The following is a 26,678-nucleotide window of genomic DNA, read 5'->3' as shown; positions in this document are numbered from 1 at the left end:
GCCACAAGGGAACACTTTCATTCAAATACGACCGATTTTTTAAAAAATAATGTTGCAGTTTGGCTATTGATACTTAGATCTAGTGCAATGTTTCTAAGCTTCCGATTCCGTGTTTGTCGGACTTCCGTCCTGTGGCGCTGAACTATTGCGCCATATGGCACATTTCGGGGCCAAATTTCCAAATGGATTTATACCATTATTGCAATATAAAGAGCTTACTATTTCCGTAATTCTAAAGAAACATCAATTATCATTTTATCAACTTTTTTGATTATTTATTTTCTTTCTTATTTTTTTTTCTATTAATTAATTATGACTAAAAAACCAAACTTTGTTGTAATTGTTGCCGATGATCTTGGGTTTTCCGACTTGGGCACTTTTGGCGGGGAAATCCACACTCCTAACCTTGACAAACTTGCAGGGACTGGTTTAAGACTTAATCAGTTTTATGCGGCTGCCGCGTGTTCCCCTACTCGCTCAATGCTTCTTTCAGGAACCGACAACCATATTGCTGGTGTTGGAGCTATGTTTGAGTTTGTCCGAAGTATTCCAGGATTCAGAGAAAAACCTGGATATGAAGGATACCTTAATGATAAAGTGGCTCCACTCCCTGAAATTTTAGCTGAACGCGGAGGCTACCATACTTTCCTCGCGGGTAAGTGGCATTTGGGTCTTATCCCAGAAGCTTTCCCTGCTAAAAGAGGGTTCCAAAAGAGTTTTGCTCTGCTTCCTGGTGCTGCTAATCATTATGGTTGGGAGCCACAACTGGCTCCAGAAAACCTGGACCCCGATGAGATTGTTCCTGAATTGTTTCAATCAGCTGCACCAGTGCTACATGCCGAAGATGAAAAATACTCCACTGATCCATTGCCTAAAGACTTTTATTCTTCCGACTTTTATGCAGACAAGTTTGTGGAGTTTTTGGGAAACCATCTTGACAAAAATGAGGAGCAACCATTTTTTGGATTGCTGACATTTACTGCTCCTCATTGGCCATTGCAGGCACCTCAAGAAATTATTGCAAAGTACAAGGGTGTTTATGATGATGGTCCAGCAGCTTTACGCCAGAAGCGTCTTGCTCGACAAAAGGAGCTTGGTTTGATTCCCAATGATGTTGAGCCGCACCCCGTGGTTCCCCTCGGTTCACCTGAATGGGAAACTTTAAATGATGATCAGAAGGCCAAGTCAGTCCGTGCTATGGAAACATTTGCAGCTATGGTTGAACGTCTTGACTGGAATGTTGGTAAAGTTGTTTCTTCATTGGAGGCTCGTGGAGAACTTGAGAATACTTATATTTTGTTCTTGTCAGACAATGGTGCTGAGGGTGCTTCGTTGGAGGCCAAGCCTATTTTAGGAAGTAATATCGAACAACACCTCAAGAAGTACTACAACAACTCTTTGGACAATATTGGCAATTATGATTCTTATGTATGGTACGGACCACGATGGGCACAGGCTGCTACTGCACCTTCTAAACTGTTTAAGACATTTTCTTCTGAGGGTGGTATTCACGTACCTATCATTGTCAATGGTCCTGGTATTGACGAAAAACATAAGGGAACTATCAACAGTATTTTTTCCACAGTCATGGACATTACTCCGACATTATTGGAGCTTGCTGGTGTTGAACAGCCTGAAACCTCGAACTATAAGGGCCGCGAAATCGCCCCAATTCGAGGTAAATCCTGGGTCAAGTTTTTAAAATCAGCGGGGGAGACAGTTCCTATTTACGACAAAGACGAGACTGTGGGATGGGAGTTGTTTGGACAAGCTGCTGTACGAAAGGGTGACTGGAAAATTACCTTTATTGGAAACCCGGTTGAAGAAAATATTTGGCAACTTTACAACGTCCGAGAAGATCCAGGTGAGGTCCATGATTTGTCCAAAAAGCATCCTGAAAAGTTTGATGAACTTTTGGCTGGATGGGAAGACTACAAAAAGAATTACAATGTTCTTGGTATTAAAACTGATTGGCTAAACATCCCTGTTAATGAAATTGATGATGAGACGTTGTGGATGAAGTACGAACGACTGTCTGCCTACCAGGTCAAGCTAGAGGTTGAAAAGGCCCATTAATTTATTAAAAATATTTATCTAAAAAATAATACTAAATATAATTTGTGCTTTAAGATGAACTTTGAGTATCAGTGACTACAATCGTACGACGGCTAGCACTTGTGGATTTGGTAACCTCAGGCGTTTGGGTGACGCTTTCCGTAACAGTACGAGTAACGGAGTTGACAGAACTGCTTGGAGTTGCCGTCACACTCTCGGTAACAGTCACACGAGCTGAACTGCTTATTGGAGATGTGACACTTTCAGTAACTGTACGTGTGACTCCTGATGCTGTGGCAGAAAGGCTAGAGGGAATTGCAGAGGGGGTTGCAGAGATAGAAGAATAAGAAGAAGAGCCTGAAGCTGTAACGGAGGAAGTGACAGTTCTTGTACTACCAGATGTAGAAGTAGAGACAGAAGACCCAGTAACGACGAGAAGCGATTGTGAGGCTGCTGAGGAGTTGGACGCCGTTTGTCTTTGTGCGGCTGTGCTGGTTGAATTAGACGAAACAGTGGTATTTGTGGACACCGTTGTATTGGAGGATGAGGCCAAAGTGGAATTGGTAGCCAGTGAGGCATTGGAATATTTTCCAGTACATCCGGCACCAGGAACGGCAATGTCGTATGCCCAGGCGTGAAGTGCAAAATACTGGAGAGATGCGGTGTTGTGTAAGGCTACAGAAGAGTTACTTTTAGCAAGGGCAATTACAGAAGCGTATGATTCAGCTTTATGAGAAATTGAGCCTTGACCAATACGTTGAGAATTCAAAAGTTGACCCAAAAAGGTGCCAGCCCAGGTATCTGTTGCATTGTTTCCTGCAACTGTGTAACCATGAGCGCAAATGTCAGAGTTATAAATTTTGTTGCTGAAAGCATTGGGGCAAATAACACTTTCATTATCGCGGTAGGTATAGATTCCTGTTGTAGTATCGTTGCAGCGGTCATCAACGTCGTCGCAGCGCAAAACAAGACCACTTTTATCACCATTAGCCAAGAAATCATACCAACCTAAAGGCTCAGCAGCAGCAGATGCATTTCCAAAGTAGCGTGGGAAAATGTCTGAGGAATTGCCATAACGCAAGAGATGGAGTCTTGCATGTTGGGCAACATCAATTGTATCAGAGAGTGCACGGGAAAGAATGTTGGAGTTAGTAGCATTACATGATGAGCGAATAGAAATGGTAGGAGTAAAGCCGTCATTCCAATTGTAAGATGAAACGGCTGTAGAAGCAACAGCTGAGGATGCAGATGATGTAGATGCCGATGCAGATGCCGATGCTGACGATGACGATGACACTGATGAAAAAGTTGGGGTAGAGTTTTGAGGAACTGGTAAACCATTGGCAACTGCGAAAAAGAAAGCAATGGCCGCAAAAGAATTAGCAAACATTATTTATTAAAAGTAACAATATATAAAAAAAATAAACAAAAAAGAGTAATTATAATAAAGAGTAAATTTAAAGATATATATATTTTTTTGTTATTTTTTTCATCATTTTATCAGCAAGGCAAGTAGTATTTATATTTCTTTCCATTAATATCGCTTAAAAGCCCCTCACCCCACTTGAAAAAGCAACAAAAAAGTCGCGCACCATCATGATGACAAGGTATTTTTACCCAGAATGATCAAAAACAAAAACCAAAAACAAAAAAAAATACAAAACAAAAAACCTAGTATATATTAATTTTTCAGTGAGTCCAATAAGAATACTAGGACTTTCCCCGTTTGGGCGTCATTCTAGCAATTTGGGGAATGCGCGTGATTGAAGGTTAATTGGTTAAGCGCGATATCACAGAAATAAATACAATTGCGCCAGAAAACTTTAAACTGAGAGGGTATCAAGCAAGCAATCTTCTAGAAATACTTGCAAAAGACAAAAAAAAAAAAGAAAATTAGCAAACAAAAACCATTGTATTCAGTCAAACAATGAAAGAATGAAAGAATGAAAGTAATAAGTACTAAGTTCTTTTAAATCTAAAAATGTAAGAACTTTTATCTGGGGTATATAAATATAAAATATTTCAAAAGTCTTGTTTAAAATTCAAGAACTGCCAGTGTTTTGATACAATTAAGACCGGGTATATTGAATCCGATAATGGAAGCTTTTAATACGTATTAACAGTATACTGTTTATTATTATTTTTTTTTTTTCTTTTGAAAAGTGAGGCAATTGCGAGATATTTATATGATATTTTTTTTTGTCACTGTGAGTATATTTGTGTTTGATTAAATTTGGTGAAGTTTTTTAAATTAAATTAAATTTTTTTAAATTATATTAATGCGATTTGGGGCAGAAAGTTAGGCATTCAAGTTAAAACAAAATTAATTATAATTAATTAAGTATTCAACTTTATTTTATTTTTTTTTATTTTTTTGGCAACGGTGAAGTTACCATGGGTATTGCAAATAAAGGTATGTATATTACATAAGTACCATGGTCCATTTAATAAAAACGGTCTCTTAAAAAACCGAGGAGGTATTTTTCTTTTTATCAAAATTTAGAGTTAAAATTAAAGTCTTTAAAAAAAAAAATCGTTAGTCTATCAATTTCTTTTAGACACAACACAAACCATGGCCCTTAATATTTAATAGAGATTGTATGGACAAGATCACTTTTATTTATGGAAATCAATTAGCACCGGGGTTTCAGCAATCCCGTTCAATTCCCGGTCAACTTATTGATAGAATATATGTATTTTTTTTAATTTAATTTTTTAAATTTTTTAAATTTTTTAAATTTTTTAAATTTTTTAGTTTTCTTATTTTTTTTTAATTTTTTAATTTTTTTTATTGTATTCCTTTATTTACTTGATATTTATATCAGCTGAGAAATTTTCATAAACTATTTTGGAAATCGGGTAAAGGGCTTTGGAGAGTTCCGTTTGAGACTCAGGTGCCTTATAAATACTGCAATCATTTTCCACAATCGACAAGAGGCCAGACCTTTTTTTTTATTTCTTTTTTTTCTTATTTTTTTTAATATTTATTATATATTTATTAAAGTATTATTTGAATAATTTATTTATTTTTTTTTTTTTTTTTGATTTGATTTCAATTATGATTTTTTTATTACATTTTTTATTCATTCATATTCAAATTGGAAAAAATTCTAACTAATAACAACAATAACAACAATAATAATAACACAAGTCAATATTCCGGATTTGATTGATTTTGCTTCAGGGTAACACGCGGGGTATGGCTGTGCGGGTTTTGCGGGGATGGCTAAGAAGCGGCAGACCCCGGGGAAAGCTAGAAAAAAAAAAAAAGTGACGTAGCAAATAGAAAAAGAAAAGAAAATAATAAAAAAAAAACATGGAGAATTTTTAAATTTTTAAATTTTTATTTTTTTATTTTTTTATTTTTTTTTTTTTGTATAGCGCTGGAAAATTTTGTATGGAAAAGTTGAATAAAAAAGGGTAACTTAAGTATGTGATTTTCAGTAAGATTAAAAGGAAGCTTTAAACGATGTTTTGGGTAGAGGGGTTTTTCTTTTTCTATTTTTTTTTTTTTTTTTTGTAAACTTTTAGAAGAAATTGCCGTTGAAAAATCCCGTAAAAACAAATATGAAATTCTCTTATTAAATAAGTTATTTTTGATTATATTAAAAAAAAAAAAAAGAGTCTTTTAAATTCATATATAAAAAGAGAAAATTCCTTGAAAAAAAAAAAAAAAATCAAAAAGTTGCCATTATTTTTTAAACAAACAAACAAACAAACAATTTCCATTATTCTTCATTGTTACCCCATATGTTACCATAAGTAACCATGTCAGTAGTTACCGAAAAACCCACAACTGCCGCTTCCACACAAAGCGCTTCTTTTCCTTCCACTTCTACCTCTTCTTCCTCCTCCTCCTCCTCCTCCTCCTCCTCTAATAAAATCCACCACCCAAAACAAACTCCTCCACCTACCAAACCAACTTCATCAAAACCTCCCATCACTACCACTTCTACAACCACTACAACCACTTCAACAACAACTACAACAACTAACATATCAAATAAATCTTCTACTCTATCAACCACAAAGAAAGCTTCATCAAAACATTCCTCTAAAATGGACCCTGAAAATTCCGCTCTACTTTCTGCCTTATGGGAGGAACAAACAAGAGGTCAAACAGTAGACCAGACTGCTTCTCAGCTTTCAGCACAGGTCGCCGTGCCAGACCCAGACCCTGCTCTTTTCCTCGACATGTTTGGCACAACAGCACCTTTTGCTAACACCCCAGGCCTTTCCCCAGGATTAAGCTCTCTTTCTCCAGATGTTTTGTCATCTCAACCACAACTACCAAACAGTGAAGCTCTCTATATTCAAACAGCTCCTCTGCTGCCATCATCTGCTTCATCTTCAGTCCCACTGTTACCTCAAATAACACCCATTATGTCCCAACAATTACAACAACAACAACAGCAACAGCAACAGCAACAGCAACAAATACCGCAACAAATGCAGCAACCGCTTCAACTCACGCAAAATGCCCAAATGCAGCTTGCCAAGTCAAAATCTCGCAAGCTCACATCAGAAGAAATGGATAATAGTAATCCTTCGATAACTTCTGACGGCAAACCGCGCAAGCATATTCGGCGCGCATGTCTAGAATGCCGAAAGCGTCATATTCGTTGCGACGGTGTTATGCCCATTTGCAAAAAATGCCAAGAAAATAATCGTGAGTGCTCCTATGTGCCCTCTAACCGTGGTGGTTTGCGCATACCAAAAAACAAACAACTCAAGTTACAAGAACAACTCCAGGATAAGGATAAGCCTCAGTGGGCTTTTGCATCCCCTTGCATGATGGACTCAGTTTTAGCCAAGTCTATGACGGCTCGTGGTGCTTCTAGCAACAAGTCTCAAGAAGTTCCAGTACCCATTGAGTCGGAAAATTATCAAAATGAGTCAGAAGTAGTGGATACTCTTTTTTACTCTCCACCCTCAAATTCATCTTCTCCAAACTCAACAACTCTCTCTGTATCTTCATCCCAATCTCCTCCTCAGCCTTTAGTTCTTAGATTCTCTCCTGAACCTGAATGCTCTCCGGCGAAAAAGAAGGATAATTCCGAGGAAAATAAAATTAATGAAGTCATTAATGGTGTTTTCGCTCTTAGTCCTTATGCAGAGCGGTCAGATAACATTTGCAACCGTATGGGGTCACTCGACCATTCACCAGAACTTTCTTCTTCCACTCCTTCAACTTCACCCCAAAAAGATATTTCCTCAGGAACTTCCCCAAGTTTCCCCACACCCTTGGGGTCAGAATCTTCAGAACAGTCTTTGGATGATACCCTTGACCTCTACTATGCCCTTTTCCATCAAAAGAATCCCATTCTTCCTCCACGCGAAAAGATTAAATCCTACCTTGCTTCTATTGACAAGCCTACTGAGCTTGTTATGACAATCAAGCTTATAGTCTACATTAGTACTAACCCGGCCTCTCCTCGGCTCTCAGACCTTGAACCCCGAATTAAATCAGCTTATTCTACTTTGGAAGAAGCCCCTGATGATGTTGTTAAACTTCAAGCTTCAATCTTACTATTACTTGCAGCTCATCTCAATACAGATAATACCACCTCGCTTTCGCTGCGCAACTGGCTCTTTTACTTTCTGTTTCATAAACTCTCCTCCTATAATCTCATGGCTCCTGTCTCCGACTTTAACAATTCTGGCGCTTCTGTTCCAGTAGATATATTCCTCAGTCCTCGGCTGGCTCAGGTTGATAAAAAAATTCTTCAAGAATCAGTTGCACGTTTAGTTCACGAAGCCTTTTTCTTGGAAATTCTCTTTTCGTTAATTGGCCGCACCCCACTAACCCGTTTTGCCCTTTCTGGAGTTACTGAAACTATTCCAGTATCCAACATTCCTGGATTTGCATACAACTCACGTTACAAAACTGCAAAAATTGTACGAACTATATTGTGCTCCTTGACAACAGTAGGCTCTGGAATTTGCTTCTCTACTGAGTTTGGTCGCATCCAATCTTTAATTTCTACTTTTAGAGTCTTTTTATCTGGAGGAGGCCAAAATAAACATTCACAGTTCCCCCCATTAGTTGACCCTGCATGTGGACTTGTGGACGATGGTATTCATCAAGCTTCTATGATTCTCAACTTTGCAGCAATAATTCTTAATTTCCCCTTTTCCAACCTTATGCAAAGCAATAAACTCCCGAGTTATGTCGATTGCACGGAGTCTTCAGGTCCTATCATGGGCCCTGGTGCATTAAAGCGCTCAAAGCATGAGGCTCAAACTAGTACAGATCGTTGCATTGAGGCTGCAAACTCTATTGTTAATGTTATTCCGCTCATTGGTGTAAACCACATTATGGACCGTTCACCAACCTTTTCCTGTTCACTTTCTATGGCTATGCTAGTCCACATGAAGGCATATCATTGGTGTACCAAAGGTGCAGGTTCTGGTGAACGAGGAACTTGTGGAGAAGAAAATGTTCAAAAACTTATGGAAGCTGTTAAACTTGAGAGCAGCACACTAAAACGCTTTTCGCGTAACTGGATTCTTCCTGGAAAGCTCAATACAAGTTTGTGCAATGTTATGTTTAATGTCTTGCCCGAGCTTTATGAGTACACTGTGGAGACTACAATTCACCCCAAACGCAAAGCTGAAGAAGACCAGGCTAAGCGGATGATTGAGCGTAACTGCTGGATGAATAAGCTCAATATCCCTGATTTTGAAAACTTGAACGAGATGGAAAACAAGCCAAACATTGAACTAGGACTTGATATTTTTGATCAACTCTTTGATTTTGAGGCAACGGCCAATAATAACAGTACCTCGGTATCTTCTGAGAATCCTAGGCCTGTTGTCACGACTACAGTTGGTAGTAAAATTGAAGCGTAGCATTTTACCTTTTGGTAACTTTTTTTTTTTTTTTTTACTTTTAATAATTTATTCTATTCTTTTTTTTGTAACTGTATTTAATTTGATAACAATATATAACATGCACATAATATTATTGTTTAGTTAACCAAATAATTATTTTAATTTTAAATAATTATTTTAATTTTAAATAATTATTTTATCCACAAAACGACGTTTTCTACACATTTTCCTCCTCCTTCTCGTTATTACTGATTATTATTATTATACAAAACAAATATTATCTTTCCATCATGTCTGAAACCCAAGAAGAGTTTAACCAATGGGTTTTAGAAAATGAACCAATTTTCGCTCTAACTGCAAACCATACAGGTGGCGATTTTGTGGCAGATTCTTCTGTCTTACCTGGTGGTGCTCCAACTACATCAAACTGGCTCCAACCCGCGCCAGTCCCCTTTGGCTCGTTATCATCAGCCCCGAGCTCAGCTTCCACTTTTTCATCAGCAGATTCCGCCCCAACTTCCGCTCCAACTTCAGCTCCTACTACATTGACACCTCCGGATAAAGTTTCTCTTGTTGAACAATATATTACTTCAGAGGTATACTCTGGGAATGAGGAATTTTCTCTTACATCTGCTATTCGATACGATCCTGCGCTTTATGTGCATCACTATGCGGCCAACCACACAGTATCTTCGTCAGACTCTGTAACTACACTTGTTGATCCTTCAACTTTATCTTCATCTCCACCACTTCCTACTACAGCTGAACTTTATGAACGCGCATTAAAGGAACTTTACACTTTGATTGAAGAGCAAAAAAAGGTACCCGATGAGTGCTTCTTTTTACTTGAACTCCACCAGCAACGACTCCAGTTTGGTGCTGATTTCTTTAACTGGGACGTGGAAATTCCTCTTGATCTTTTACGTTCTGAACTTAATCGTGCGATCACTGCAGAAGCTGTAGATTGGCGACGGCCCTATAAGATTCGTGCCTTGGTTGATAAAACTGGAACCTTGACACTCCAAGTTGCCCCAGCGCCTGTTCGTCCAAACATATTTTCTGGTCTCAAATCCACTCAAGTTTCAGGCATGGATCCAGTTTATGAAGTTTACCTGGACTCCCGAAGCATTATGGTTTCGCCCTTTACCTCGTTGAAAACTACTAAACGTGATATTTACGACGCCGCCCGAGCCCGCTCACTTAGACCCGGCTCCTCAAACCCACTTCAAGAAGTAATTTTATATAACACGCGTGATGAAGTCACCGAAGGCTCCATTTTCAATCTGGCACTTTATCGCGATGGTGCTTGGCGTACTCCTCCACTTGGAACCGGGTGTCTTTGCGGAGTTGTACGCCACCACTTGCTGTCGAAGCAAATGGTGGTTGAAGATGATATTTCCATCAAGTCTTTAAGCCACGGCGAACCTGTATTGTTGTTTAACGGAGTCCAAGGCGTGGTCCGGGGCATTTTGAATTTAGAAAGTTGACTTTTGTTTTAGAGATTTTAAAGATTTTAGAGTTTTTTTTTTTTTTTTGTTTTTTTTTGCCAATCAATCTGTTTATTTATTTTCGTGTGTTTTCTTTTCTTTTTTACTTGTTTGGGTTGCCACAGCAACACTAAAGGTTTTGTTTATTTAGAGTCTCAAAACATTCTTTTTTTTTTTTTAAAGACCCCTCAGATCATCACCACCATTAATAACAACAACAACAACAACTACAACTACACTTAAAATCTCGCAAGAATGCCCCCAAACAGGCGCGCGTCATATATCTCCGCGCAGTTGGATAATATCAACCAGCATCTTCAGGGCTTGTTCGATGCCATTGGGCTGACTTCCTCTGAGCGAGACGAGCGGGAGCGTCAGCTTTACTCGGTGATATCCGGTGCTCTCGAATCCTACGTTTCTCAAGTTACTGCCGAGCGCGATGCAGTCCGCCAACAATGTTCCCGTGCTCTTGCAGACGTTCGTTCGATGCTTGCTGCACTTTCCGATGTTGATTCTAATTCTCTTCTTGGACCCGATGCTGCTGTTGTAGCTGCTGAAGTTGAACCTCCATATAAGGAAGCTCTGAGTGGCATATTGCGGGCACGGACCCGGGTAGAAGAAGTATATGAGGAACGGTCAGCAGTGGCCAATACTATGTTTTCTGAACTTGAGGAACTGGTTGGGAAAATAGGAATTGATGAAGATGAAGCAGATGATACCACGCAAGAACCACCCGAATGGAAAATTAAGCGCACACCCATGCGTATTGCTGCAGAACTTACAAGGCCTGGTGGTACTGATGAAGTTGATCTTTCGGCTGCATATCTTGCAAAATTTGAGCATGAAGTACGACGTTGGCGTGCTGAGCTTCAGTCACGCATTGCATCTGTGTCTATTGCTTCAGCACGTATTGTTAATTTATGGGCCGAGTTAGGAACACCGCAAAATGAAATTGATCCAACAATCATGTCTAATTATAAATCTTCACCAGAAAAAATAGGCACCACAATACCCGACTTGATGAATCTTGAAACCCGGTTAGCAGATCTTTTTACGGAAAAAAAACGCCGGCAAGAACGATTAGAATTTCTCCATATAGAAATTGAGAAGCTTTGGTCCAAGTTAAGCGAAGATGAAGAGTACACAGAAAGCTTTGCAAGACAGAACCGCGGACTCTCTGAGCAAACATTAAAGGCACATGAAAATGAATATGCTCGATTATTAGAAAAAAAGAGAGCACATGTTGGTATTTTTATTCAAGATGCTCGCGAGCAATTAGAACAACTATGGGCCCGTCTTTACATGTCTGAAGCAGAGACATATGAATTTTCTCCAGCTTGGGCAGATGTTTATACTGATGCTGCTCTTGAAGCCCACGAGACAGAGATTGCACGTTTGCAGGATGTTTTGAGCGAGCGTGAACCCATAATCAAGCTAATTGATCAATATAAAGAGCTCCAAAATGAAGAACGTGAGTTGGCTGCGGCGTCGCAGGACGCGTCGCGGTTACTTCAGCGTGGCGGTGGTGGTAATGGGTCTTCACAAGCTCCTAAAAGGGACCCAACGAGATTACTTCGTGAAGAGCAAATGCGGAAGCGTATTGCAAAGCGTAAGCCTAAGGTTGTTCAAGAACTTAAGGTAGCGTTGGACTCTTGGCGAGAAAAATCGGGTCGGCCACTAACAATTAATGGCGAAGATTTGACCAAAACTATAGACGAGGAAATGGCCAAGTTGGTACCGGGATCTCGGTTAGGACTGACACGAAATAGAGCAAATACAGCGTCTTCATCTTCTGGAACCACTGCACCTCGAACCAATTCTGGAGGGTCAGGAACCACACGAGCAGGTGCCATGACTTCTTCAGGAAGATCATCACCTATTAAAAATACCCCTCTTACACGCTCACGACCACAGCAAGGCACAGCTGAAGCAGGCCCGACACGACCGAGATCTCGTGCGGGTGCAACTTCTCCGACGCGGCCCTATGCTGCCGCGCCACGACACATATCCTCCGCAGCACCAAAATCAACGACTTCACGTAGTGTTTCACCTTCAAGAAGAGCTATTCCTCCTCGCCCACGCAGTGTTCTTTCACGCGCACCAGTACCGCCAGTATCTAACAATATTATGGTTCCAGTTCCTACAGTCCCAAACTTGGCTCCACGATCACAAAGCTCGTTAGGATCTTATCGTGTAGGGTCTCCTCCGTCACCAATACGAATGCCGAAAACTAGGCCTGTTTCCGTTATTATTGATAGTGGAAGCAAACCAGCAAACTTTTTACGAAGTCAGTATCAGCATTTAGACCATCAACCTGAACGAAGTCGAAGTGAATTGGGATTTTACAATAATTTACATGCTGGTAATGGTAATGGGAATATTAATATTAATGGAAACAATAACAATAACAATAACAATAATAATAATAACAACAACAATGGTAACGAACAAGAAGAGTATAAGGCTGGGTCTAGGCTGAGTGAGATGTCTCTTGGATCACCTTCGCATCACTCGACTATGCTCATGGTTAATAAAGAAAATCAAGATAATTCACCTGATCGGTTACAATTGCCCTCACGAATGGACAAATTATTTGGGCAGCGAGATCATGATGAAATTTTGGGGGGAGATGAAGATACCACTATAAACACATTACACACAGTAGTGTATGGTTCCTCACGGCATTACCCAGATACAGATTTTCAACAGCGACAGTTACATCAACTACAACAACAACAGCAAGATTTGCAAGAGTTACACCATTTACAACAACAACAGCGGGCTCTTTTGCGACAATATGACTTGAGCCCCGGTGGCTCTGGTGATGTTGTGATGGCTTCGCCAAGTCCTGTTGCACAAAGACAAAACAGTTCACCAGAAAGTTATAGCTCTCCGTTGAGTCATAAGTCTGGTAATGGAGCCAATCCATTTGCGGGTCCACCACAAGGTAGCAGTGCACGGTATGGCAATCAACAGCAACAGCAGCAGCAGCAACAGCAACAGCAGCAGCAGCAACAGCAACAGCAGCAGCAGCAACAGCAACAGCAGCAGCAGCAGTCAATGAATTTCCACAGGGACCCATCGCCTCCTTCTCTGCCTTCCTCGGATGGATTTGGAGACCCGTTATACCAAGAATGGCGAGAACGTGCGCTAAAGAAACTGATGGTTTCCCAAGCAGAACTTACACGAAATAGCCCGAACAATGGTAGTTCCCCCACTGGCAATAGCAATAGCAATGGCAATGGCAATGGCAATGGTGGCGGGCCTCCACCGCTGCATAAGCGCAGTGAGCGTCTTTCTGAGTTTAGCTGGGAAAAGGATACATTTTAATAATATAGAGAGTAAAATAAAGAGATAATTTTTATTTTAATTTATTTACTAATAATAATGATAATAACTATTAATGTTGATGGTTTGATTGTCTTGGTCAAGTTTGAATAGCCTTGAAAATGTGGGCAGTCACGTGAATATTTTGTTTGTTTCTCCACACAATTTTTTTTGCCATCCACAGTCCCCTCTAAACGTGACGACAACAAGTTTTTTCTTTGTTCCATGTAATTTTAAATTTTTTTCATATTTGAGAGAAAAGTCTCGAAGACTTGTTTTTTTTTTTTTTTTTTTAAAAACAACAATGAATTGAGTTCTTTTTCTATTTCTCTCTATGTATTTTTTTTTTTTTTTTTTTTTTTTTTTTTTGCCAACATCCTCTTCTTCCTCCACCATCAAACTTTTCAAACTTTTCAAACTTTTCTTGAAAATCTTCATTTTACACTGCCATTCTGCCTATTTTTTTTTTCTTTTTTCCTCTTATATAAAAAGTATTTACGTGTTTACTACGTGTTTACGTGTGTCTGAGGTTAGCCGGTAGACCGCAGTGCGCTAGCCGTGTGGGGCGCTAAAAAGCCGTTGTTGGTGTTACTGTTGGCACCTGCGCCTTTTCCTCAAATAAATAAATAAAAAAAAAAAAAAAGACCGCGGCCCCTTTAACTTTTGAATTCTCCTTCATTCCATTAACACCACCACTACCACCAACATTATTTATCATCATTACCACCATTATCACCACTTTTACCAATTCCATAACTCTTTTAATATTTTTTTTCCTTATTATATATATATAAGCCTACCTCTTATTCAAACTATAAATTTCATATCAAGCCAATTAACTATAGTATTTCCAATTCTTAATTGAAATGTCCCAACAGCAACCTGCTCCAACACAACAACCTACATCCAAATATGCGCAGACTTCAACCTCAGCAAAGCCTAGAAGAAAAGTAGTACCTGCACCAGCTGCAAAACCACCTCCATCTCCACGCCAACACCGATCCTCATCTTCTGCTTCTACTGCTCCTCGTCCTCAAGGCCTTCAGCCTACTGGTGCTTATGGATCAGGCCAACCAAGCACTACATCCTCAACATCATCTTTAGTCGTGACCTCTCCTTCTGCAGTTTCCCCAGCCTTGGTTCCTTCTTCTTCTTCTTCTTCTTCTTCTACTACCTCTGGTATCATTGGAACTCCTACTGCTACTTTACCATTCCCTGCAGTACCTCGCCACCACCGTAACAATTCATCTGGGTCCATTCGATCCATGCGCTCCTTTACAGAACCTTCCACAGATACTATAAATCAGCCCACCCGATTCCCAACAACACCAACCCCTGGAGAAATTTACGACACATTAGAGCGTGAACAAGAAGCCATTGTCAACAAACTTCAAAAGGAAATTGCTCATTTACGTAATGAACGCAGTCGCTCACGATCTCGCTCTACCTCTTCGTCAACATCTATCTCACGCCACCCTTCCACACGCTCTGTCTATTCCCTCAGCGATACAGAAGACCATCATTTCAGTGGCCACAAAAATATTGCAAGCGGTGCTGGTCATGCTGTTCCACCTGTAGCTTCTGCAGGTACCGCTAATATAGCAACCCCGTCTTCTTCTTCTTCTTCCTCATCTTCCTCAATTACTATTGGATTGACCCCTGGATCTTCTGGAACCCCAGTCTATCAACAATTACAGCAATCTGCACAACAGCTTCAGCCATCACAACAGCCAGCAGGATCTGGCAGTACCGCTGCAAGTTCAATCACCACTCCACGCCCGGCGCGCAAGAGCTTTGGATCTGTGTCAGAAGATAGCCCAATTTTGCTGAACCTTCGCAAGGAAAATGACAATCTCAAAAAACGGCTTGCCGATCTTACCCTGAAACGTAAGTGTTTTAACTCCTTTTTTTTTTTTTTTTTTTTTTTTCTTTCAAAATTTGTATTTTATTCTAACAATTGGTTAAATTAGTTGCTGAAAAAGATAAAGAGATTGAAAGACTTAAAAATGCCAAATGATTTTTTTTTTTTTCATTTTTATAAATAGTGGAAAGAATGAAAAAAAAAAAAAAAGTCTCTTGTGTCAATATTGCTTTTCGGGCCTCCGACTTTATTTATTTATTTTTTTTTAAATTGCATCATTGTTATACCCGGCCATGTCATACCCTCGAAGAAACCTCTTAATTAGGTTTCTTTTTTTTTATTTATTTAAACCTTTTCAATGATTTTTTTTTCTTTTATAAATATATATATAAATATATATAAACAAGATTATCTATTTTATAACGTCTAAATTTCAGGATGCTCAATTCCCGATGGCCAGGTGGCATTGAGCTGACCGTGCTGCTTCAAAATGGCCTGCACACCAGCCACCAGCTTTTCGTCCAAATCTGTTTCCGAACCATTCTTAACCTGCCAGTAGTCCTTGACAGCATTCTCAACTTCTTGCAAAGATGAAAGCCCGTATACGTAAGAACGCGCGGTACGTGCATCAGGCCCATCTACAGCTTCAATGGCCTTGGCCCAATTGCGCAAAGCAAACCGGACGGCCAAATCAGCTAAATCCACACCACCCTCGGACTCCGTATACTTTGCGCTCTCGCTAATGGCAGCCTTGAGCTCATCAGATGCCGGGTGGAATCCAGGTGCGGGCTGTGCACGAATCAAACCCATTGAAAGTGGTGATGCCGATAAAATATGGCGAATACCAGCACCATCAGAGCCTGTGCTCTTTAATCGAGGAAGATACTCTTTAAGTAACGTGTTTTGAAGACAAAAGTTGCTGTAGCTTAACAACAAGTCCAATGGCTGTCCCAGATCTTTACGCACCTTGATGGCAAGTTTAAGTAAGTAGTCCAGTGGGTATCCCGACATGCCAACGTGATGGATGCGGCCCTCCTTCTTCAGTTCAAAGAGTTCACGAATAGCACCAACGGCCAAGTCTGCGTCCACAAACTCAACGTCGTGCAGGTAAAGCACATCAATGTAGTCTGTGTGGAAACGTTCCAAACTACGTTCAACACTGGAACGGATATGAGCAGGAGAATAATCAAACTCGTTTTCTTTGACACGGCCTGCCTTGGTGCAAATCACATATGAGTTGCGTGGGTACTTGTCACGGATGCGGTCCAGTGCGGAACCAACAATGATTTCCGAAGGGCCATAATAAGCAGAAGAGTCTATGAAAAAAAAAAAAAAAAAATTAGACAAGATTCAAAAATTATAAGGATTCATTTTTACATACCCAATGCACGAATTCCCAAGTCAAAAGCACGCGCAAGAATCTTATCCGCGGGCAACTCGTCCGGGTGGTCATTGTATTGATAGTTGAACACTCCAGCACCCAGAATAATTTCAGGCAAGTCTGCCAGATCTTTCTTTTCCGGAGATTGGTTGTTAATTTTTGTAGGAAGAGGCTGGAGAGTAGGAATAGACATTTTGGTTTAGTTATGTGAAAAGTGAATTGTATATAGATTAATAGAATGGTAGTGAAAAAAAAAAAAAAAAAGAAGAAGGAATATTTTAATTTTTTGGTCTGGCGTAAGAATTCCTCTAAACTTTAGCTTGCTGACATAAAAAACGTGGGGCTGTATGCTTTCCCCTTTTTGGATCACTTTTGACGAGGCTCATTTTGATAGTGAGAACCCTCGATCACAACATGTTTACTGAAATAAAAAAAAAACAAAAAAAACTTCTACTCATATAAATGTCTTGTTCCTCATTAATTTCTACATTATTCTCTTGAACTAACACTTCTTTTGATTTTTGTTTTCTTTTTTTTTTTTTTTTTCAACATCTATAGATCTCTTCCTTTTATCTTACAATGGTTGTGCTTACACCTCTTAACAAGGCTAGCGCAACACTTGTTGCCTTTCTAGCTCTTTCAATTGCAAACGCTTCCGCTCCTGCTGGTTCTGGAACTCAAGCTTATATTGCAGCCGCTAACGCTGAAGTTTCTCCATTAGTTTATCAAAACCCCTCTCTTGATTTAAAAAAACGAGGGTTTACTTTTACCGATTCTGAGCCAGAGTCATATGAAGATGAAGATGAAGAAAATGATGAAGATCGACCAAGAGGCCGCTTGGTTAGGGCAGAATCCATTTTACGTCGCCTCATGAGTTTTCCTTCAGATTTGAAAAAAAACTTTATGAGTCAATCATATCGTACTGAAGCTACATCTGAGGACACTGAAGAGGTTGAAGATAAGAGGTGGGTAGATGAACTTGTTGACGAAGAAGATTATTATGGTGATGAATTTGAAAATGACGCTTTTGAAGAAGATGATGATTACGATGACTGTGACAATGGTAATGACGATGATGACGGTTCTCAATGGCATACCAAAAAGGCTTCCGCTCACCTTGATCGCTCTTCAGGATTTAATCGGCCAGTACGCACACGCTTTTCTAGAGAAACTTCACAAGGTCTTGCTCCTTTCCCCAAATGGCTAGCTGATATTACACACTTGACACAATGGCCCGGTCGTGATGCACCATTTATCCCCATGGCTGGAATTAACCTTACTGGAATCCCTGATGTTCCACGTCGTGAACTTGGTGATTGTACCAAAGTCACCCTTGAGCATTGCTCCTTTGACTGCTACAGATGCATGGCTGTGGATGAAATGATGACATGCTCTGTCATGTCACAAACTTTTGATGATGGCCCCAGTCCAGGAACTCCCAAACTTTTGGACCATCTTCCAACAAAGACTACTTTTTTCACTCAAGGTATTAACGTTGTGAGGTTCCCTGATACATTTCGAGAGCAACATGCTAAAGGTCACTTGCTGGCTTCACATACTTGGAGCCATTCAAACTTGGCTGGAGTTAGCAATGAAGAAATCACTGCCCAGATTCAATGGTCCATTTGGGCCATGAATGCAACAGCTGGAATAATTCCTAAGTTTTTCCGCCCTCCTTATGGTGCCAGTGACAACCGTGTCAGAGCTATTATCCGCCAATTTGGTCTCATGTCAGTTTTTTGGGACCACGATACCTTTGACTGGCAAGTTAATGACAAGAAGAAGACTCCTGAGCAAGTTATTTTAGATGTAAAAGGCTGGAAACAAGATCTTTCAAAGGGCGGTATTATCCTCGAGCATGACTCGACCATTGATACTGTTAATTTGGGTGTAGATGTGGCCAAGGTCTTGGGATCTAACCAGTTTACGGTAGCAGACTGTATCAACAGCAAGTGGTATCAAACAAATGTTACTTGGCAGTAGAATATTTTTTTATAAATGTGGTAGTAAGTAATGTAGTTTGTTTGTAAAGTACGTTATATTACTGTATGTATTTTTTTTTATTTCATTAAAAAAAAAAAAGAAAAGGAAAGGAAAAAAAGAATGGCACATTTTTATCGTCTAATTGAGAGCAGCCCAGAAGCGCTTCTCGTCATCGCTTTTAAAGTCAAGTAGAGCCGACACAACAGGCAACAGTTGATGGCGCTGTTCCTTATGCTCTAAGTAGCCCAGCAAAATGTTTTTCAGATATTGAGTATTAAGCGCAGAGGAACCCACATTAGGAATGGATTTGACACCATTAAGCGATGATAGTGAAGGGGATCGGCTGTGGCGACCAATTGGTGATGCCAAAGATACCATTGACACGTTTGTTGGTGAACTAAGTCCTGCACTGGCACCTCCATTTGCCTGCAGTACATCGCACTGTTCCTTGAGCCGCTGCTTCTCCGCCTGCAGAGCGCGAATGTCTGTGTTGAGGGTATGCTGGTTTTGTGTCAATTTATCAATGCGCGACTGTGCCTCCTCAAACATGTTTTTGAGATTAGTGCACGTATGAGTCGACGACCGCAGAGCCTGTTCTGATTTCGCCAAATTCTCTCTTAGTTGCGAAATCACTCCACGAGACTCAGAAACTTCCTTCTCCACATCCAGAAGTTTATCGTCCGCATGGGATCGCGATGTCCGTAACTCAATGATATCCTTATGGTATCGTGTTTTTTCCTCCTGAACAAGAGTAAGGTTTTGTTCCAGATCACGAATACGCTCCTTGAGGGTTTCAATCTCTCTTGTTCGTCGCTTAGACAACTGCACTGCCTCAGCCTCCAGTTGGTCACGCTCCTCTTGCATTGAAGCAAGTTTCTCAGTAACCTCCTTCAGCTTGGATCCCTGAGAACCCTCGCTCTCAGAAAGTAATCTTCGCATTGTAGCTGCCTCTGTAATGCGATCCTGCAGATGCTTATGTGTCTGCGAAATCTCTTCCTCCATAGCCTCAAGACGTGTAGTGGATTCGGCAAGCTGCACAGAAAGCTCCTCATTTTGCTTACGAAGTGACTCCAGCAAGTTGTTGCTACTGTTTCTCTGAGCTTCTTGAGAATCAAGCTGTGCACGCAGCTTACCAGCTTCTGAAACAAGTTTATTACGCTCTGTCTCCCAGGCATTTTGCAGAGACGATTGCCGCTCAACATCTTGTTGCATGCGGTCGACATCCTGCTTCAGTAGAGCCTCACGATCAGCAAACTTGCGACGCTCTGTCTCCAAACGCTGAATATTTTGACGAAGAGTGCTGATGCGGCCTTCGCTCTTCTTTTGTTGTGCCTCAGCAGTAGTAAGTTCCTCAGTGAGCTTGTTAAGAGAATCCTCCTTGTCAGAAATAATAGAAGTAAGTGCATTGATTTCATTGCGCAGAGCCTTTTCAGATGTAGTCAACCGTTTAACTTCGTCATTTGCACGGTTGAGATTCTCTTTAGTAGTTTCCAAACCTTCGGCCTTTTCAGCAACAGTCTTGAGAGAACCTTGAAGACGGGAAATTGTTTCGTTGAGTTGGGAAATTTCCTTATAGCGCTCTTGTGATAAATTGAGGTTGGCACGAGCCTCCTTTTCAGTGCTCTTAATAGAATTTTCCAACTCGTTAATCTTCTTGTAAAGGTCCTTTTCCTTTTTCTTGAGTGCATCCTGGAAGGCATTCTTGGCTTCGTTTGCTTCAGCAAGCTGCTTCTTAAGTTTCTCCTCAGATTCTTTGAGAGCAGTAACGTCCTTGTTGAGAACCTCATGCTTCTCTTCAAGTCCACGCTTCTCAGATTGATGTTCATCCCTAACCTTGGAAATTTCCTCCTGAGAAGTTTTGGTAGCCTCTTCAAGATTCTTGGTTGCAGTTTCAAGGTCAGTTTGAAGTTTGGTTCTTTCATCTTCAAGAGATTTGAGCTGCTCATTAAGCTTAGAGAGTTCAGCCTTATGCGCCTCTTCAGCCTCCTTATTATCAACAGTCTCGGCAACCTGTTTTTCCAAATTAGTCTTTTCATCCTCAAGGTTCTTGACAGTCTGTTGGATTTCATTCTCTTTTTTCTTAAGCTCCACAATCTCCTCGCGTGCAACAACAAGACTTTGACCAACTTCCTTAAGCATTTCTCTCAAGTTTCCAACTTCTTCCTTTTCTGCATTAAGCTTGGCCTTGCTATCCACAAGTGTTTCATCAAGCTTAGATTGGAGTTCCGAAAGCTCGGACTTGAGATTTTCAACTTCCTTGGAAGATTCACCAGCAGCAGAAAGCTTAGATTCGAGTTCAGAATTTTTATCCTTTAAATTAGCAAGATCCTTTTCAAGACCAGAAATATTATCAGTGTACTTGGATTCAGTCTCAGTGCTCTTCGACTTGAGTTCGGAAACTTGTTTCTCAAGTTCAGGAACGGATTCAGCTGTGGCAGTAGCGGTGGAGAGCTTCGAAGAAAGCTCATCATTTCTAGTATTGAGATCAGAAATTTCCTTTTCAAGAATAGCAACAGTTGCAGCAGCAGCAACAGCAGCAGCAAGTTTAGTTTCAAGGTCTGTGACTTTGTTCTTAAGTTCAGTAGACTCTTTTTCAAGAGAAGATGAAGCTTCAGCGACAGCAGCAGCAGTTTCAAGGTCAGTCTTAAGTTCATTGATCTTATCTTTAAGATCAGCAGATTCTTTCTCAAGGGTAGGAACGGTTTCAGCAGTAGCAGAGGCTTCTTTAAGTTTGGTCTCAAGATCCTTGACTTGATCCTTAAGCTTGTTGGACTCCTTTTCAAGAGTTGGGATAGTTTCTGCAGTCGCAGAAGCTTCCTTAAGTTTAGTTTCAAGATCTTTAACTTGGCTCTTTAGCTCAGACGATTCCTTTTCAAGAATGGGTACAGATTCAGCAGTTGTAGTAGCTTCTTTCAGTTTAGTCTCCAGATCACTGACCTGGCTCTTAAGATCGGCTGACTCCTTTTCAAGAGTAGGAACAGAATCTGCAGTGGTCGATGCCTTTTTCAGTTTAGTTTCAAGATCCTGAATCTGGCTCTTGAGTTCAAGAGATTCCTTTTCAAGAGTGGGAACTGATTCGGCAGTAATGGAAGCCTCCTCAAACTTAGACTCTAGTTCAGCAATTTGATCCTTAAGACCGGTGACTTCCTTTTCAAGACTAGATGTAGACTCAATATGGCTATTGTTGGCCTCTGAAAGCTTAGTATGCAAAGCGGAAATTTCAGATTCGAGCTTTGCATTTTGCGTTTTAAGTTCAGAAACTTCTTCATCAGAAGCAGAAGAATCTTTGACGGGGATTTGCTCAGTGACTTTTTCAGGAGTCTCAGACTCTTCTTCATCATCGATACTTCGCTTGGTGGAAGTTACCCGAAGCTCATTAATTTGTTTTTCCAAAGACTCGCGTAGCTGAGTCCACTCAGATTCTTTCTTTGAAAGAGCATCCCGAGCATCTCTGACTTTTTCAAGTTCTTCATTCTTAGTCGTCAGTTGGTTGCGAATGACATTTGCTGAGTTAGTAAGAACCTCAGCTTTTCGCTCGAGTTTAGTGATGGCGACATTCTTTTCCTCTAGCTGGGTGTTGAGAGATTTGATTTCTTGTTGGTTCTTATCATCAATATCGGCAACTGATTTGGCAAGGGTATTTTTGTGTTCTGCAGCAGATTCTTTAAGTTTTTTGTTAAGTTCAGCAGCTTCCTTAGAAAGCTTCTCGGCCTTCTTCTTGGCTTCTTCAAAGCCAGCAGCAGTCTTAGACTTTTGTTCATGAAGGTCATCAAGTTCCTTCTTTGATTCTTCAAGCGACTTGGAAAGGGTAGCAGCTTCCTCCTTAGCAGCCTTAAGTTCTTCTGCAGACTTGGATTCAGAATCCTTAAGCTGAGTTTCCAGTTTCGCAACCAACTCGGATGATGCCTTGAGATCTTCTTCATCCTTAGACTTAGACTCGATAAGAGATTTAAACTTGGATTCAAGGGTAGACTTGGATTCTGTAATTGCTTGAAGTTCTGATTCGAGAGAAGATTTGGATTCGTTGACAGATTTCAACTCTGATTCAAGAGTGGACTTACTTTTGTTAGCAGACTCAAACTCTGATTCAAGAGTAGACTTTGCTTCAGCAACAGACTTGAGTTCTGATTCGAGAGTTGATTTGGCTTCAGTAGCAAACTTGAGCTCAGTTTCAAGAGTAGACTTCGACTCGGTAGCAGATTTCAATTCATTTTCAAGCGTAGACTTAGATTCAGTAACAGACTTGAGCTCAGTTTCAAGAACAGTCTTGGACTCGGAAACACTCTTGAGCTCGGTATCCAGAGTAGCCTTAGCTTCAGTCGCAGACTTGAGCTCAGCTTCGAGATCAGCCTTGGCCTTGGTAGCTTCTGCAAGCTCCTTTTCAAGAGCAGCCTTTGATTCGGCAGCATCTTTGCTCTCGGTCTCTGCAAGAGCACGAGACGCAACAGCAGCAGAAGCAATCTCAGCCTCAGCTTTGGTCTTGGCCTCAATAGCAGCTTTAAGTTTTTCTTCTAATTCAGACTTTGCCTCGGATTCACTCTTAAGCTGAGCTTCAATCTTGGTTTTGGCTTCAGTCACCTCTATACGGTCAGATTCAGCCTTAGATTTGGCGTCAGTTACTTCCTTAAGCTCAGATTCAACCTTAGACTTGGATTCAATTGCTTCCTCCAGTTTGGTCTTAGTGTCATGGGCTTCCTTGAGCTCGGCCTCGGTCTTGGAATGGGCCTCCTTGGACTCTGAAAGCGAAGTTTCGAGTTTGGCCAACGCTTCTTTAGAAGTGGTAAGAGCAGTCTCAAGAACAACAAATCCCTTTTTAGATTCATCGAGTTGTGTTTTGAGATCTTCAAGGTCTTTTTCCAGTTTTTCTCGGGCCTCCTTTTCTTTAGTTTTGACTTCTTCTAGCTCCTTTGAAATTTCCTCAACATTGACATTACTACTATGGCTGCTTTCAATCTCCTTGTTAGCTTCTGAAAGCTCCTTGATTTTTTCCAAAAGACTTTCCTTTTCGACTTGTAAGATTTGAACGTCCTCCGTCTTGGTGCGGATTTCTTTAGCATCAGCATCGCGAGACTTTTTCAGTGAATCAATTTCAGTAGCCATGCGCCGCAGCTCTTCGTTTTGCATGGAAGATTGAAGAGTAAGATTTTGAAGGTACTCGACAAGTGTTTCTGATTCTGAGATGGAGTGTGCAGGGGTATATTCTTGGAGAACGCGCTCAAAAACACCAATGAGCTCGGTCTTTTTCTTTTCTAGTCGGTAAGCCTTGACAAGCTCTACAAAAAAATAAAAATAAGAAAAGTCAATTGATTGTTTAAAAATTCAAAGGAAATAAAAATAAAACATACCTGGGTACTTTGCTTCGTACTTTTTAAATTTCCGGAGTTTCGGAACAATTTCTCTAGGAACGATGAATCCGTCATATTCAACAGTGTTAACGGGATTAGGAGGTGCAGCCTGTGCATCTTTATTAGGTTCGCTATCAGGATGATTAGAATCAGAAGTATCTCCATGCTCTTGTGTTGATGAATTTGTTGTTGATTGGTTAGAATCTGTGGTTTCTGTAGGATGAGATGATGGTTGTGGTGATAGTTCTTTGCTTGGGGTTTCAGGTCTTGGAGAGGAATGAATATCGAGCGAGTCCGGGTCCGGGGTTTGTGTGCTCAAAATCCCTGCATTAGCTTTAAGGGTATCAAAGGCCTTGGAGACACCCTTGGAAGGTTGTCCAGACGAGGTTGAGTCGGCAGCGTTGGTGGGTTGACGCTGTTGACGCTGGTTAGCCGAAGACGTATCGCCGACGTTTTTGATGGCATGCTCAAACTCGTCTGCAAGACCCTTGGTTAACTTTTGAATACTGTTAAACATGAAGGGAATAAAGATGAAGAGGGTGCAATAGAGGGCCTGGCAAAGGTCTTCTAAAAGTTGCAAGAGCGCAAGAACAAGGGTTGTTAGTTGCAGAATGGTGGAAAAGAAGGGTGGGTGGTAGTGAAAGAGAAAGAAGGTGTAGTGTTATTAGTAGTAGTAATAGTAGTACTAGTAGTACGTGATTAGGTAAGGTGGTTTTAGAGATATTTCATTTAACATCACAGGGATTGCAGTATTGTATCCACAGTGGCCGAAGAACAAAAGAAGGGATTTTTTTTTTGAAGTTTTTGAAAAAAAAAAAAAAAAAAAATTTATATGAAAGTTATCAAAATTAATATAAAATATTTTCAAAAGTTTCCTTTTTTTTGTTCTAAGTAGAAATAATTATAAATACGAAAGAATTTTACGCTTATTGTAAAATTTTCTATTCGGACTGCCTCGCTGCCCATTAATGTTGCGATTTTTGGCTGGCCAGTCGCTCTGCCAGCACAGCACAACCGCTAATCATTATTATTATTATTATTATTATTATTATTATTATGTAATATATTACTCATTCTGACTAATGTAAATGTGGGGCTGAACTCTTGTTGCAAATATCAGCAAACGTGTTCCGAGTCCCGAGTCCCGTGTTTTTTTAACTTGAAATAAATAAGTGTGGCTGCCCTTTTTTTTTAAAAAAAAAAAAAAAAAAAAAAAAAAACCTCCAAAACAGTTGTCTCTTACAACCCATCATGACAAATCAAGTCAAATGGCCCCATCATTTTTTTTTTTTTTGTGATTGACTGAGCAAATAAAATAAATACTTTTTTTAAATATCCACCCCTTTTTTTTTTCCTCTTTCTTTTATCTTTTATTCTATACTTTAATATAAACACTTTTCATCATTCGTTTTATTTATCACTGATATTCAAATCTGTTGAGATCTTATATTGATCTATACATACACCCTTTAGATTACTAGAAAAAACACACACACACACACAAAAATGACCCAAGAACAATCAAACATTGACGATGCTTTTACGGTAAGCTAGCTAATCAATCTTTTTCTATCCATTTAATCATTTCTTCCTCTTTGCTAATCTGTTTTTTTTTTCTTTTTTTTCTCACTCACAGGCCACCTATGCCGTCCCAATGCACTGCATGGGTTGCTTCAACTCTGTCAAGGACGCTGTTTCCGTACTTCCTGGCTTTGCCTCCATTTCCCCAGATCTCCAAAACCAGATCGTCACGATCACAGGTTCCACTGCACCCTCAGCTGTCGTCCGTTCCATCCAGGCGATTGGCAAGGACGCCATTGTCCGCGGTACTGGCGCACCTAACTCTGCCGCCGTCGCTATTCTTGAAGTTTTCCGTAAAAACGTTGCCTTTTCTTCTGCTCACTCTGTCAAGGGCTTGGCTCGTATTATCTCAGTCAGCCCTACAAAGTCTCTTTTTGACATCACCCTGAGCGGAGTCCCCGCAGGCACTTATTACACATCTATTCGCACTGGCGGCTGCCTTGTCGATGGCGCTCAGTCGGCAGGTGGTGAGTACCAGGAACTCGGTTCCATTGTTGTTGAAGACAATTGTGCCCAGCCTGGAGCCCCTCCAGCCCCATTAGACGGTGAGATCCCAAATACTTTTGGCCAATCTTATGTCACTAGAAACATTAAGATTTCTGACATCATCGGCCGCTCCATTGCTGTCAGTAAAACCCCGGTCCCTGATGAGGACTCCGTCATTGGCGTCATTGCTCGCAGCGCTGGTGTCTGGCAAAACGACAAGACTGTCTGCAGCTGCTCCGGAAAGACTGTCTGGGAAGAACGCAAGGATGCTGTTGTTAAGGGTGTCCTGTAGATGAAAAAAAAATGAAAAAATTCCCCCCCACCCAACACTTTGCGAA

General features: G+C 40.5%; 10 protein-coding genes across 10 annotated transcripts; 7 read left to right on the top strand and 3 right to left on the bottom strand.

Annotated features, from left to right (window-relative positions):
* Positions 1-312: 312 nt before the first annotated feature.
* Positions 313-2,076, top strand: SAPINGB_P003017 (uncharacterized protein; the record flags this gene model as incomplete). Its single annotated transcript, XM_031997735.1, has 1 exon — positions 313-2,076. One exon carries the CDS (start codon positions 313-315, stop codon positions 2,074-2,076), a length of 1,764 nt encoding a protein of 587 aa, XP_031853626.1.
* Positions 2,077-2,125: 49 nt separating this feature from the next.
* SAPINGB_P003016 (uncharacterized protein) lies at positions 2,126-3,445 on the bottom strand (the record flags this gene model as incomplete). The annotated part of the gene is made up of 1 exon (XM_031997734.1): positions 2,126-3,445. One exon carries the CDS (start codon positions 3,443-3,445, stop codon positions 2,126-2,128), a length of 1,320 nt encoding a protein of 439 aa, XP_031853625.1.
* A 2,669-nt stretch (positions 3,446-6,114) lies between these two features.
* On the top strand, positions 6,115-8,907 carry SAPINGB_P003015 (uncharacterized protein; the record flags this gene model as incomplete). Its single annotated transcript, XM_031997733.1, has 1 exon — positions 6,115-8,907. One exon carries the CDS (start codon positions 6,115-6,117, stop codon positions 8,905-8,907), a length of 2,793 nt encoding a protein of 930 aa, XP_031853624.1.
* A 272-nt stretch (positions 8,908-9,179) lies between these two features.
* Positions 9,180-10,376, top strand: SAPINGB_P003014 (uncharacterized protein; the record flags this gene model as incomplete). Its single annotated transcript, XM_031997732.1, has 1 exon — positions 9,180-10,376. One exon carries the CDS (start codon positions 9,180-9,182, stop codon positions 10,374-10,376), a length of 1,197 nt encoding a protein of 398 aa, XP_031853623.1.
* Positions 10,377-10,631: 255 nt separating this feature from the next.
* SAPINGB_P003013 (uncharacterized protein) lies at positions 10,632-13,706 on the top strand (the record flags this gene model as incomplete). The annotated part of the gene is made up of 1 exon (XM_031997731.1): positions 10,632-13,706. The coding sequence occupies one exon, from the start codon at positions 10,632-10,634 to the stop codon at positions 13,704-13,706; it is 3,075 nt and encodes a 1,024-aa protein (XP_031853622.1).
* Positions 13,707-14,569: 863 nt separating this feature from the next.
* Positions 14,570-15,720, top strand: SAPINGB_P003012 (uncharacterized protein; the record flags this gene model as incomplete). Its single annotated transcript, XM_031997730.1, has 2 exons — positions 14,570-15,590; positions 15,674-15,720. 2 exons carry the CDS (start codon positions 14,570-14,572, stop codon positions 15,718-15,720), a joined length of 1,068 nt encoding a protein of 355 aa, XP_031853621.1.
* A 270-nt stretch (positions 15,721-15,990) lies between these two features.
* SAPINGB_P003011 (uncharacterized protein) lies at positions 15,991-17,138 on the bottom strand (the record flags this gene model as incomplete). Its single annotated transcript, XM_031997729.1, has 2 exons — positions 15,991-16,880; positions 16,946-17,138. The coding sequence occupies 2 exons, from the start codon at positions 17,136-17,138 to the stop codon at positions 15,991-15,993; spliced, it is 1,083 nt and encodes a 360-aa protein (XP_031853620.1).
* Positions 17,139-17,524: 386 nt separating this feature from the next.
* On the top strand, positions 17,525-18,928 carry SAPINGB_P003010 (uncharacterized protein; the record flags this gene model as incomplete). Its single annotated transcript, XM_031997728.1, has 1 exon — positions 17,525-18,928. The coding sequence occupies one exon, from the start codon at positions 17,525-17,527 to the stop codon at positions 18,926-18,928; it is 1,404 nt and encodes a 467-aa protein (XP_031853619.1).
* A 138-nt stretch (positions 18,929-19,066) lies between these two features.
* Positions 19,067-24,790, bottom strand: SAPINGB_P003009 (uncharacterized protein; the record flags this gene model as incomplete). Its single annotated transcript, XM_031997727.1, has 2 exons — positions 19,067-24,201; positions 24,274-24,790. The coding sequence occupies 2 exons, from the start codon at positions 24,788-24,790 to the stop codon at positions 19,067-19,069; spliced, it is 5,652 nt and encodes a 1,883-aa protein (XP_031853618.1).
* Positions 24,791-25,779: 989 nt separating this feature from the next.
* On the top strand, positions 25,780-26,632 carry SAPINGB_P003008 (uncharacterized protein; the record flags this gene model as incomplete). The annotated part of the gene is made up of 2 exons (XM_031997726.1): positions 25,780-25,818; positions 25,910-26,632. The coding sequence occupies 2 exons, from the start codon at positions 25,780-25,782 to the stop codon at positions 26,630-26,632; spliced, it is 762 nt and encodes a 253-aa protein (XP_031853617.1).
* Between the last annotated feature and the right edge of the window lie 46 nt (positions 26,633-26,678).

The sequence above is a fragment of the Magnusiomyces paraingens genome (genome assembly GCF_902498895.1).
Source record: "Magnusiomyces paraingens strain CBS 517.90 genome assembly, contig: contig2, whole genome shotgun sequence".
Lineage (NCBI taxonomy): Eukaryota > Fungi > Ascomycota > Dipodascomycetes > Dipodascales > Dipodascaceae > Magnusiomyces > Magnusiomyces paraingens.
The sequence above is the reverse complement of the archived record's forward strand: the minus strand, read 5'-3'. Positions and strand labels throughout refer to the sequence as shown.